This window comes from Geotrypetes seraphini, chromosome 9 (genome assembly GCF_902459505.1).
Source record: "Geotrypetes seraphini chromosome 9, aGeoSer1.1, whole genome shotgun sequence".
Taxonomy (NCBI): domain Eukaryota; kingdom Metazoa; phylum Chordata; class Amphibia; order Gymnophiona; family Dermophiidae; genus Geotrypetes; species Geotrypetes seraphini.
Window position 1 is genome coordinate 177930284 of NC_047092.1, and position 13035 is coordinate 177943318.

The following is a 13035-nucleotide window of genomic DNA, read 5'->3' on the forward strand; positions in this document are numbered from 1 at the left end:
ACTTTGTAGCTTTGATTTTTACATCTGAAATTTTCTTATGGATGAACTTTTGAATGAATAACATTTTTAAACATAAGATTCACTGACACACACACATATATATATATATATATATATACACTTTTTATATTTTTCCGCTTTTTGCACACGAAGGCACTTTGCACTTTTTTGATCAATGCACTTTATGGGCAGGGTTTTGTGAGTTGCCTTTTTCGTCCTCTCTTTATTTTCTCTCAGAACTTTTCACTGACCAACTTAGTACATTTATCACTTATGGTAACTGAGACCACATGATGTACGGGGCAGAGCTTATTTAGGTTTTAAAACCTGGTGCTGGTCACCTATGAGTCTCTGCCTCAAAAAAAGCCACTCGATACAGATCCAGGCCCGTACTGAGGTGTCTCATATTTATTTATTTATTAATTAACCATTTGGCCCGTGAATACTCTATGGGCTCCTTCTACAAAGGTGCGCTAGCGGTTTTAGCGCACGCTAGCCGCTACCGCCTCCTTTTAAGCAGGCGGTAATTTTTTGGCTAGCGCGCTATAACATGCACTAATCTTGTGCGTGCGCCAAAAACGCTAGCGCACCAGGTACGTTAGCTAGATTGTGAGCCCACCGGGACAGAGAGGGAAAATGTTTGAGTACCTGATTGTAAAAACCGCTTAGATAACCTTGATAGGCGGTATATAAAATCCTTTTTTTTTTCCAAATCTTTATTCATTTTAACATATACATCAAGTGTACATTAAAATATGAACACAACATATTACATTATCACTTGATAATTCCATAACAATATATAACTAAAAGATTTATATCCCACCCCCCATCTCATATCTATACATGAATAATATAATTCCTATGTATATTAATCAATTAAATTATGCAGATATATATTAAATTATCATAACCCACCTATCCCCCATCCCCCATTCTTTCAATTATCATATAAGGAAAAAGAATAATAAATTAACATTAATCATTATGATAATTTATTATTGGCCTCCACACATCTTTAAATCTGTTAAAATGACCATTTTGTATTGCAAGTAAATGTTCCATTTTGTACAGATGACACACCGAGTTCCACCAGAAGCTGTAATTTAGTCTAGAACATTTTTTCCAATTCAATGTTATTTGTTGTATCCCTACTCCTGTAAGGATCATCAAAAGCTTATTATTTACTGCAGATATTTGGCTTTTATTTCTCATACACATTCCAAATAAAGCTGTATCATATGACAATGCCACATGATTTTCCATAAAGAGGTTAACTTGATCCCATATTAATAACCAAAATGCCTGAATATATGGACAATAAAATAAAAGATGATCCAGAGTTCCAACTTCAATTTTACAATGCCAGCACCTATTAGACTTAGAGCAATCTAATTTTTGTAATCTAGTAGGGGTCCAGAATGCTCCATGCAACAAGAAAAATCATGTTTGCCTAATAGATGCCGACATCGTACCTTTAATTCTCCAAGACCAAATACGTGGCCATTGAGATGCATTAATCTGATGCTTAATCTCAATGCTCCAAATATCCCTTAATCCATTTTTAGGTTTCTTATTCAAATAATTAGATAAAATTTTATACCACTTGGCGGCCTGGTGTCCGGTATATAAAATCCTAATAAACTTGAAACTTGACCTTTGTAAAAGGAGCCCTATGAGAATCTAATATCAGGCACTGTCAATGCTTTTTTGTTTCGGTGTAAATATGCCAGCAAGCTAGGGGAACGTTTCAGCCTTGCTGACATTTAGGACAGACACAGCATAAAATATAGCTTTTTTTTTACAAATAAACCTGGAAAATAACACACAACTCTTATCTATTATGAACCACGTTTACAAGCCAACTGTAACTTGCCTTGTGTTTTAAAATATATATTTCTAGAGTCTGAAATATAGCAAGTTTTGCAGCCACTGTCACTTTGTTTTTGTCTGGTACTCTGGTCTGTTTAAAAAATACTGTATTTTTAGAATGAATTGTGTGGCTGTTTGGGTGTTTTGTGGTGAAGGAAATCCATTTTGACAAGGAACAGGACTGCCGTCTGTTACCATAATGAGTTGTTGTGGTGTACAGTATATGTTGCTCTTCATTGGAGCCCACAGATGACAAATTTAGCACTCGAATGCTCAGAACGCAGCTATGTGAAGGAATTAAGGCTGTGATTAACAATCCTGTTTGTACATGGCAGGACAAATAGAGTGTTGCATAGACTGCAATGTTCTGCAGATTAAAGACATAACCAAAGGGAACATTGTGTTTCTTCAAACCTGGTGACATTTTACATCATTGTTTTCAAGCTTTTCATAACATGTTTTTCCCCTGAAATCGAGCAGCTTTGCAAAACTTTCTTTGCTTTTAGAAGATGAGGAAGTTTTGCGTTATGGGGTGTTTTTTTTTTTTTTAAACACTTCTTGATGGCAGTTGTTTGTTTTTCATTTTGTCATTTGAAAACATTTGAACTGAAGATGTAGCCAACTTAAAAATTCTTTAATATTTTATCTTCATCAGAACCGACTAAAGGAAATCTCTCTGAAATTGGCTCTCTTCTTGTTCTTTATAGATCCATGAACACATTTTTGATTATTTATTTAATAATCCTCCTTTTTGAGGCCAGTTTGAGTACCATCTTGAAGTATGCCTATCAGGCTGAAGAGAAATGGGATGACCCTTGGTATAACCAAAAGACAGATCAAGAGAAAAATAGTAGCAAGGTGGGTTGCTTGTCCTGAAACAGTTTACCTCTAAATAGTATATAATAAATTTGGATGCAGGACTATATAGGTTACTTTTAAATATCTGAACCATTTCTTTAGTTCTTACTTTTTACTGATGAAATTTAAGGTTGCTAATATGTATTAATGCAATTGAGAGCGCTACTGGAATATTAGGATACATGAAGGGAGCAGAAACAAGGTGATACCTCTGTTCAAAACATTGATGAGACTTTAGGGCCTGTTTATTAAAGCAGTTAGCACAGGCCGGAAACGGCTATTTCATGCGATAAACAGCTAGTGGCCTAAAAATCCTGTTCTAACTGTCTGCTGCATTAGAGAGCAGGTTGTAGGCAAAGAATAGACATGGTCTGCATATTGTAGTTAGCTGCTCATAAATACCACATAGTTATTACAAAACACCGCAGTACATTAATCAGATAATTTAACTTTATATTATAGAGCTAGACTGACTTCCTATTGAGGCCAGAGAGGTGATTAAGTTGGGATGTTTATGTTACAAGGTAGTTAGTGCATGGCATTGCTCCAGGGTACCTAGTTGATCATTTTAATTTTTCTAGGGTTTGACGTTCCTCACATATATTAACAATATTTGATTTTCCATTAGCCAGGGGATGTCGTTATAAAAAATTTCATAATAGATTGCTTTCGTATCAAGCAGCCATTTGGGATTCCTCCTTTCGCCAATTATTTTCCACTTCCATGTCTTTTCAGAAAATTGTTAGAAACTTATTTATATGATAAATTCTTATAACTGGTCATTTATGTAATATTCAATTTATAATTCACTGTTTGAAGTTCAGCTTTCTCTTTGCTAACTGTAAACCGCAAGGATCCACATGGTTTTGCGGTATAGAAATGTTATGTTATGCTTATAGTTTATTTATATGCCACCTTTAAACAAGGCGGATTACAACCATACATACATAATTAAAACAAATAATAGCAAAGACAAAATAGACATGTCAGAATCATCAAAAGTACCAGTTTATCAGAACTTGGGAGTTCTGATGGACAAGTCGATGAAGCCGTCCGCGCAATGTGTGGTGGTGGCGAAAATGGCGAACAGAATGATAAAGAACGGGATCACGAACAGATCGGAGAAGGTTATCATGCCGTTGTACCGGGCCAAGATGCTCCCTTACCTGGAGTACTGCGTCCAGCACTGGTCGCCGTACATGAAGAAGGACATGGTACTACTCGAAAGAGTCCAGAGAAGAGTGACAAAAATGGTTAAGGGGCTGGAGGAGTTGCCGTACAGTGAGAGATTGGAGAAACTGGGCCTCTTCTCCCTTGAAAAGAGTAAGGAGGCATCCTTACTGGCTCCACGAATTTTCGCGAGAAGGATGCCTCTCAGTACCGAGCAGCAGCGCTTGACTATGCAGCATTGTCAAATGTCCAGAGTACTTTGTAAAGAGTCCATGATGGTTTGGTATTGGCATCAAATAGGCATGCAAAACATTGGTTAAGCTCTAGCCCTATAGGCACATGGACAAGTTCCATTTCCTATTTAGTATAACACCTCTTAGAACAGGGGTGTCCAACCTGCGGCCCGAGGGCCATGTGCAGCCCCGTGAAGTATTTTGTGGGTCCCTGCTCGAGGGCGATGCAGTGTTTTCCTCTGCTGCTCCCGGGTGTTTACCATCATGCTGGCTCCCTCCTGTCTTGCTGCAGTGTTTGCGTGGCCCCAGAAAAATTTTTTTCGGCCAATGTGGCCCAGGAAAGCCAAAAGGTTGGACACTCCTGTCTTAGAACCTGAATGGCCGAGAAGGCAATGATTTTCTTTTTTCTAATCTTGGAGATGGTTGAGTTTGGAGGGGGGGTTTGTTCTAACAAGTACATGGCTTGCTGTAGACAATTTTAAGGTGGCTGGGGAAGGGGAGGTGGTTATTCCATAGCGAAGAATCTATTTAATTTTTCTTCCTATCCCTCTCTTGCAGATTCTCAAATTCATTTCCGATTTCCTTGCATTCCTGGTTCTGTACAATTTCATCATCCCTATATCACTGTATGTGACAGTGGAAATGCAGAAATTCCTTGGGTCCTTTTTTATTGGCTGGGATCTTGATCTTTATCATGAAGAGACGAACCAGAGAGCACAAGTAAACACGTCTGACCTGAATGAAGAGCTGGGACAGGTAAAACATTATTTCAATTAAGACTGTGAGACTTGAAATTGAGGTGGTTGAATTATTGACGTATAAACAATATTGCAGATTGTGAGTTTTGTGAAAAGGAGTGAGAAAGGTAAAGTATGCATTCATATATTCATATTTTGTAGACATTAGAACCAGGAATAACATCCATTGTATATGAAACAGGAGCAAAAAGCAGATCTGTAGCTGAAAACCAAACTTGGTCAGTTGGCAATGAACTTTGTCAAACTAAATTAATTGTTGAATTAACCTTTTGTGCAGGTGGAGTACGTATTTACAGATAAAACTGGTACGCTGACAGAAAATGAGATGCAGTTTCGTGAATGCTCCGTAAATGGCATTAAATACCAAGAGATCAACGGCAGGCTGGTCGCAGAAGGCATGACAGAGGACTGCCCAGATGGAACCAGGCAAATTTTGGTAAAGGTTTTACTTGAGCTAATCTAATCTAATCTAAACCTTAAGTTTATATACCGCATCATCTCCATGAGAATGGAGCTCGACACGGTTTACAAGAACTTAAAATAGTGGGTAGAGAAGAAGAAAAAGGATTACATGAACTTATGTGTAGAAGGGGGGAGAGAAAGGGGGGAAGGATAGAGCTACAATTTGCTGAAAAGCCAGGTTTTCAGTTGTTTGCGGAATAACCGAAGGGAGCTCAGGTTCCGCAGCGGGGTGGTGAGGTTGTTCCAAAGACCTGTGATTTTGAAGAGAAGGGATTTTCCCAGTTTGCCTGAATAGTGGATGCTGCGTGGAGAGGGGAAGGCTAGTTTAAGCCTTTGGGCAGTTCTGGAGGAGTCGGGACTGGAGGAGTTGAAAGACAGTGGGATAAGAGGAGGCAGGATTCCGTGAATGATCTTGAAAGCCAGGCAGGAACATTTGAAATGGATTCTGAAGATTATTGGGAGCCAATGAAGTTTGGCAAGGAGTGGGGAGGCATGGTCAGACTTGCGTTTTGAGAAGATCAGTTTGGCTGCAGTATTCTGGATTAGCTGGAGTCTTAGAATACTTTTTTTGATAGATTTAAGTAGATGGCGTTGCAGTAATCTAGTTTGGACAGGATGATGGATTGGACAAGGATGGCAAAGTGTTGTTGGCTGAAGTAGGATCTAGCTTTCCTCAGCATGTGAAGCTACTTACATGCTTTGGAAAACCATTTTATAAAAGCTCAAATTTGTCACTGTGCAGTTAGTTTTAAGGACTTCAGACAGAGCTCAATAACCCAACAATAAATAAAACTCTCATTTATAAAATAGGAGTTCCCACTATGTACATGAGATCTATTTGATTTACATGGACTGCTTCCATTGTATATAATCTCATGCATATCCATTGTGGAAGTCTTGAAAACCCAAATAGATCATGGCTCTTGAGGACCGTTGTTGCTCTTTCCTGGAGTAGATGACGACATATAGTCTTGTTTCCTTGACACTCTGCCTCTTACGTGACGACCTTCTTTTTCCTGCTACACTTAAAATGTACACAACACTACAGATAAGAGTACAACAGTTCCCTTCCCTGAGTTTACAATCTGGTAAAGAAAGCAAATGAGATAGTAAGGGCTTGGAGAGAGTGTTGAAGGTGGGCTGATAGGTAAAGCTTAATAGCAGACAGAAGCCAGTTTGGCCAAAATTACCTAAAAACAAAAAAGTGGTGAGATTCCAAATAGGGCCAGCAAATTGACCATTTTCACTTCCTTTTCTGAAAACTAATTTTAGAAATGGAGCAGTAATTAGAAGGACTAGCAAATGGAAATTTTTATTTGCAGCTGGATTGGTGCTATATGCATGGAGAGAGAGGAAGGACCATTTCTTCTAAAGGCGAAACGCCAGTCACTATTCCCCAGATTCTATATATGGCCAAATTGTGCGCACAGCTTAATTGTTTAATGAGTTAATCGGCACTGATAATTGGTCACTAACAATTATCGACACTAATTTTAGGCATGGTATTTAGAATAGCACTTGTGACCATTATCTCAGGTTCAGAAAACTTTTAAAAGCATTTCTGTGCCAAGCCAGGGAGCCAATTCTAAAGTAACTGAAATGGTAATTGTAAAAGCCCATTTCTAAACTGTCTAATGCAACTCCTGGGACATAACGATGAGCCGACGAAGACCTACTTGAATTTGTAACTATAATCTAACTGCCTGTACTTGAAATCCTATTGAATGTCCATGTCAAACTGTCCATTGTAACTTCCCGGGTAAGTGACCCAACTTCTTGTAATATAATCCGACCTTGAACTGAATAGGTAAAGGGGGAATAGAAAACTTGATCAACATAACATGGATTTTTTCCCCACACTGATTTTCAGCAACAAATATGGAATCTGCGCCTACAAGGATAATTTTATAACAGCGACCCTGTACCATGAAGACATATCATTTTAATTTTAAAATGCATACGCTATCTTTTCAGTCAAAATGACTGTACAAAATGGATTACAGTTAAAACATACATAATAATAAAAAAGGCATATCTGTTGCACTTACGTTGTATAAAGTTGCCTTCCTGAACCCTCCCCCGCTGTTTTGGAGGCAGACATAACTGTACCACATAAGTTTTATGCACAGATTTTATAATTAAGCACTATCAAATATAACCTTAGTGAGGTTTCCTGTTGTTTGTAGCTCCACTTTTGGTATCCTCTTGTTGAGCTTCGTAAATGAGAGGGTATGTTTGTATTTGAGGCAGTGGAGGGGGAAGTGACTTGCTCAGGATTAGAGAATGACACGGGGACAAATTTTCCCCCGTCCCCGCGGGAACTCATTTTCCCATCCCAGCGAGTTCTTTTCCTGTCCTTGCCCCATTCCTGCAAGCTCTGTCCTCATCTGCATAAGCCTCAAACAGTATAAAATCATAAGTGTTCGAGGCTTGTGCAGTTAAGGCAGAGCTTACAGGAATGGGGGCAGGGACAGCGACAAAACTTGTGGGGATGGGATGGGGAACTTGAGTTCTGCGAGGATGGAGACAAATTTGTGTCCATGTCATTATCTACTCAGGATCACAAGGAGCATGATTGGGAGAAGCGGGACTTGAACCTGGGCTTCCCTGGTTCTCGGCCTGCTGACATTCTATTTAACCTGTGCCTGCCTAAAGAAAATCCCAGCCGTACAATTGTTCTAGCACTGCTTTTGCTGGTCTTTGTAGAATGAAGAGGAGCAACGTTTCCTCAAAGCTGTGTCACTTTGCCACACTGTGCAAATCAGTAATGATCAGCCGGATGGCCTCCGAGATGGCTTTTTACATGCTAATGGAATATCCTCCCACCTGGAATATTATGCTTCCTCACCAGATGAGAAGGCACTAGTTGAAGCTTCCAGAAGGTAGGTGCATAGTTGGTTTTCATTATGCTACAAAGATAAATAATTGTTTCGCTGTGCAAATGAAATGCAAACTTTTATAAAATTCAGTCTCTCTCTTAAAGAAATGGGCAGATTCCTTATTTGTATCCATTACCAACCAGTCAAGAAACTATCCATACCATTTGCAAGAAACAGAAGAAAAAATAAAACTGTATTATAAAAATATGAATGGTAGGTCCAAACTTCCCCTCCAATGGCATAATATTTACCCCAAATATATAGAAGACTTGGGGAAGGAAGACCAAAATACTTTTTTTTTTTTTTTTAAATTTCTTTATTCATTATAAATTTTCAAACAAGTGTACAATAAATCACTTCATAATATACATTTCCACTTGAAATTATTACAAATTTCACACCACAAGAATTATCTCCCTCAACCCCATACATACATCTTTATAAATATCCAACACTTTTAACCCCCCCACCCCCCACCCTCCACCCTCCACACATACATAATAAATGGGGTTAAATACAATTTATTTATTACAATAATCTATTTACTATAATAATCTATTAATGGCCCCCAAACATCTTTAAATTTATTAAAATATCCTTTTTTAATTGCCAATGTTTTTTCCATTTCATACATATGACACACCGAACTCCACCAAAAGTAATTTAACCCTCTATAATCCTTCCAGTTGTATGTTATTTGTTGAATGGCAACTCCTGTTAAAATCATTAAAAGCTTGTTATTATTAGAGGATAACTAACACTTAGCCCTCATAGACACCCCAAATAAAATTGTGTCATAGGACAGGGCTACATGATTTTCCAACATACAATTTATTTGACTCCAGATCAATTTCCAAAAACAATTAATAAAAGGGCAATAAAATAATAAATGATCTAGAGTTCCAGGTTAAAGAAGACCAAAATACTAAAGGTAAAGACAAACACTCAGGCCCTGATTCTGCAAAATGCATCTAGTTAGGCACCGTTTACGTCCTTTGGACGCCTAAGTACCAATTATCGCTTGTTAAGACCCTTAATTGGCTCATTAACTACTTAGATTGGATGCCTAAAGCACGCCTAACTTTAGGTATGATTTAGGCGCCCTTTATAGAATCAGGGCCTCAATGTCTCCTACTTTTTGTGTCGAGTAACCCCACGAGTGCATCAAACAATAAACAAGTGGACCTCAAATCCCGAAGGAATTGATACTCGGGGAGCATATACCTCCACTAAAGAGTCAATTGTTCTAATCATTGGTCCGCTCCGGAAACAGGCCAGAGAGAAAAAAACTCCCTCCCCACAAAATGGCTCCTTTTAATTAACTCATACAGGTGCACTCGATACAAAAAGAACAAAAGTCTACATTAGGTGCTGAACTGCCAAAAAAGGTCAAAAATATCAATAACAGTCATCTAGCTGTACTTAGCTCTCAGGTAGGTGATGCAGTTCCCTGGAAATCTGTCCTCTGCCGATCAGTCTACTAAACGTTTGTATCAGTTCGCCCTCCAAGTGCAGATCACTCACTTTCCATTCAATATACTCAACAAGAGTCCTTGAAAGCATTTGTTTTGCATAGCTCTGCATCAGGAGTATTTACCCCTTATCCCAGGACAAGCAGGACATGTGGGTGACGTCATCCATGGAGCCCCATTACACAAAGTTAATGGTGTATCTTTTGCATTCCAATGACATCATGTTTCTGCTACATGGGTGATCTTTCTCTATCAGCCACCAGTTAATACGCAGCTCCTCCTGGCATCTACGCTTCACCACGCGTTCCGGTTCATTTGAATGATGTTTGTGTGACTTTTCAGGAACTAATTTGACCCCTGAGGAAGACGCTTTGGTCGAAACACGGACCATGTTGGGTCCTTGTTCCCTTACTATACAGGCACATCACATCTTCACAATGCTTTTGATTGAAATAAAGACTTGTCATCAAGTACAGTACTCCCCCAATATTCGTGGGGGTTCCGTTCCAGGAACCCCTGCGAATGTTGAAAAACCACGAATGCGGGTTTTAGCAGGGGAGACAGGAGAGGGCAGCCAGAGAGGCAGGAGAGGGCAGCCGGAGCACTGGCAAATGAAGGAAATCACTCGCGGTATGCTCAGACTGCCTCTTCCTGCATGTCAAAGCAACTCCTGATTGGTGAGGCCCGACTTTATTATTTGGTGATGATAATTGATGATATTTGATAATACAGTGTTAGCACATAGTGTTATATTTATAGAAATGTTTAGTTGTGTGACAGTTAACTCTAATTTCCACATCCTCTTTTATTTTACTTAGACTGGGAGTTAAATTTAATGGCACAGATGGAGAATGTATGGAAATCAAAGTTCTTGGAAAATCTGAAAGGTAAAATGATTCAGTACAGTTTATCTAGGTTACTTTACTTCTACAAATTTCTATAACGCTACTAGACATACACAGCACTGTCCACAAAACGCATATGAGATGGTCCCTGCATGACAATATATTCGAGAAAGTACAGGACAAATAAAAGATTAGGTCATTACACTTTTCCCTCCAAATTTGCGGGTTTAGAACTCACAACTTCAGTTATTCACGAGTTTCTAAACCCTGACCCACCCCCGCCTCCTGGACCTCTCCACACTGTACCGGTGGCCTAGCAATGAAGCAGGGAAGGAGAGATCTTCCTACACTCCTGCCCCATGCAGAGCCGTCAACAAAAATGGCTGCCATGAGTTCCCGCTGTAGTCTCATGAGACCACAAGAACTCACGGCAGCCATTTTTGTTGATGGCTCTGCATGGGGCAAAAGCGTAGGAAGATTGTTCCTTCCCCGCTTCACCACTAGACCACCAGGTAAGATGTGGAGAGGTCCAGGAAGGAGGCAGGGGTGGGTCAGAGTCAGTCCTAAAAGTTATTTGCGACTTTTTTCATATTCATGGGCCGTCTCTGCCCCCTACCCCCTGCAAATATGGAGAGAGAAGTGTATTTATTTGTAGGATTGATTTTGGCATGGATGATATGAAAAATAACACAAAGCACCAATATTCCAATCCGCGCCTGCAAATGAGGGGGAACGGCATTCAGATGCAGGCAGGAAGCGATTCACTAAAATAAAAAAGTAACACTGAACGGGCTGGCCGATCCAAAGATAAGCGACTGATGAGGAAGCGCTGAGGTCCTTTCCAACTGCCCAGTCTTCTGCCACCCTGCTCTCTGCCCTCGCCCTGAATCTCTCCTGCCTGCTGCCTCAATTTGCCACCCCAACTCGCGCCGAATCTCTCCAACCCTTCCCGCAGTGCAAGCCCGTGGTTTTAACCCGCGGGTTAAAACCACAGTCTCGCAAAAAAAGTTAAAAACCAGTTTTAAAAAAAACCAACAAAACTTCTCTGCCGGGCTCGGAGGGCCAGTGCATGTGCAGACCATCTAGAGATGGTCTGCGCATGCATCGGGATCGCTAGAGAGCAGTCCCGGCAGTCAGATGGAGGCGATTCGTGAATCATCCCCCCGTTCCCAGATCAGATCCCTCACGGATTGGATCCGTGCCCTTTGTGAATGTAGCCCATTATTTCTTTACTGGTCTGGCATTTTTGAGTATGATAGTTAGGTTTTTAGTTGTGGAGGTGTATGGGAAAATGAGGATTCCTCTTAGGTTGTGAGGGCTATATTGTGAGGGTTTTTCTGAGGGTAATTGTTGGGTCAACATATCTGCCCTGGTTGATGACTGGGATAGGAAAGTACATGATGGGTACCCTTTGTGTTGTTTGAAGGCAACTCGGGGGCGCTCTCTCTTTCGAGACTGGGCACAACGTGGTTGTACTTGCACAGATACTGGACCTTTCAGAACCCTCTTTTCTGTCCTATCAGCAGGTTGAAAAGAAATGGGACCTCCCCCACGGGTATTTGTTTTCTTTTCTCCAACTTCGACATTATTGGGACTCCGAGCACCGTGAACGATCAGGGGCTTGGGAGCTGGGGCAATTTGACAAGATTTTTTTCCACTACTCCGGTGCCGCTCAACAAGCTGTCTCATTGGTATGGTGTGTTGCGGCTCTCTGCCAGGGTGGCGGGCATGAGCGCCCTTTGGGAGCGTTGGGAGGGGGATCTTGGTCAGAGTTATTCTGAATACCAGTTTTTAGAGTGTTTCAAGTCGCTCTATCTCTTCTCCAAATCTGCTGATTTTCAAGAATTGAAGTACAAGATTTTGCATAGGGCTTATATCATTCGGCACCGGGGGGGCGCAGTTTGGGTTATGGGAGTGCGACCTTTGTGTTAAATGTAAGTGTCATCCTGGCACCTATATTCACTCCATTCTTGAATGTTCTAAGCTTACAATGTGGCAAGGGATGCTGTCCCTTCTTGGGACCACTCTTAACCGGTCTGTGGAATGGGATTATGGGGTTCTCCTTCTGGGTGTCCAGGGGCCGCTGCTGGAGCAGGGGCTTACAGTCCCTCAGCGGTGATGCCTTTATAATGTTCTACTTTTGGCTAAAAAATTAATCATAACTTATTGGATTTCGGAGGATGCGCCCCCAGCGCTCCAGTGGCAATGTCGGTTGCGAGAGCTGGCTCACTTCGAGATTCACTCTTATAAAGGATCCAGATATTCGGATATGTAGAATTATGTTTCCTTGTGGAGGCTTTTGCTGGATTTGATCTCTATCTGAGTGCCTTGCTGCTTGGTTTGATTCCCATCCGAGTGACCTGTTGCTTGGCTTGGTGCCCATCTCACCTTGTCTCTTCATCTCCTTATCTTCCTCTTCTGCTCTTTCTGGTAGCTTCTGGGTCCTTACTGTACTCCAGGGGGACGGGGGGAGGGGGGGTGCTTCC

The 13035-nt window shown here is 40.7% G+C and overlaps 1 protein-coding gene across 6 annotated transcripts in view; it reads left to right on the top strand.

Annotated features, from left to right (window-relative positions):
* ATP11B (ATPase phospholipid transporting 11B (putative)) overlaps nt 1–13035 on the top strand; it is a 136360-nt gene that overhangs the window by 57900 nt on the left and 65425 nt on the right. For all 6 annotated transcript variants that reach the window (XM_033957957.1, XM_033957955.1, XM_033957954.1 and 3 more), the window contains exons 11-15: nt 2580–2730; nt 4692–4889; nt 5169–5327; nt 8060–8235; nt 10523–10591. In XM_033957957.1, coding sequence (XP_033813848.1) covers nt 2580–2730; nt 4692–4889; nt 5169–5327; nt 8060–8235; nt 10523–10591 — 753 coding nt within the window. The remainder of the gene's footprint in view (nt 1–2579; nt 2731–4691; nt 4890–5168; nt 5328–8059; nt 8236–10522; nt 10592–13035) is intronic.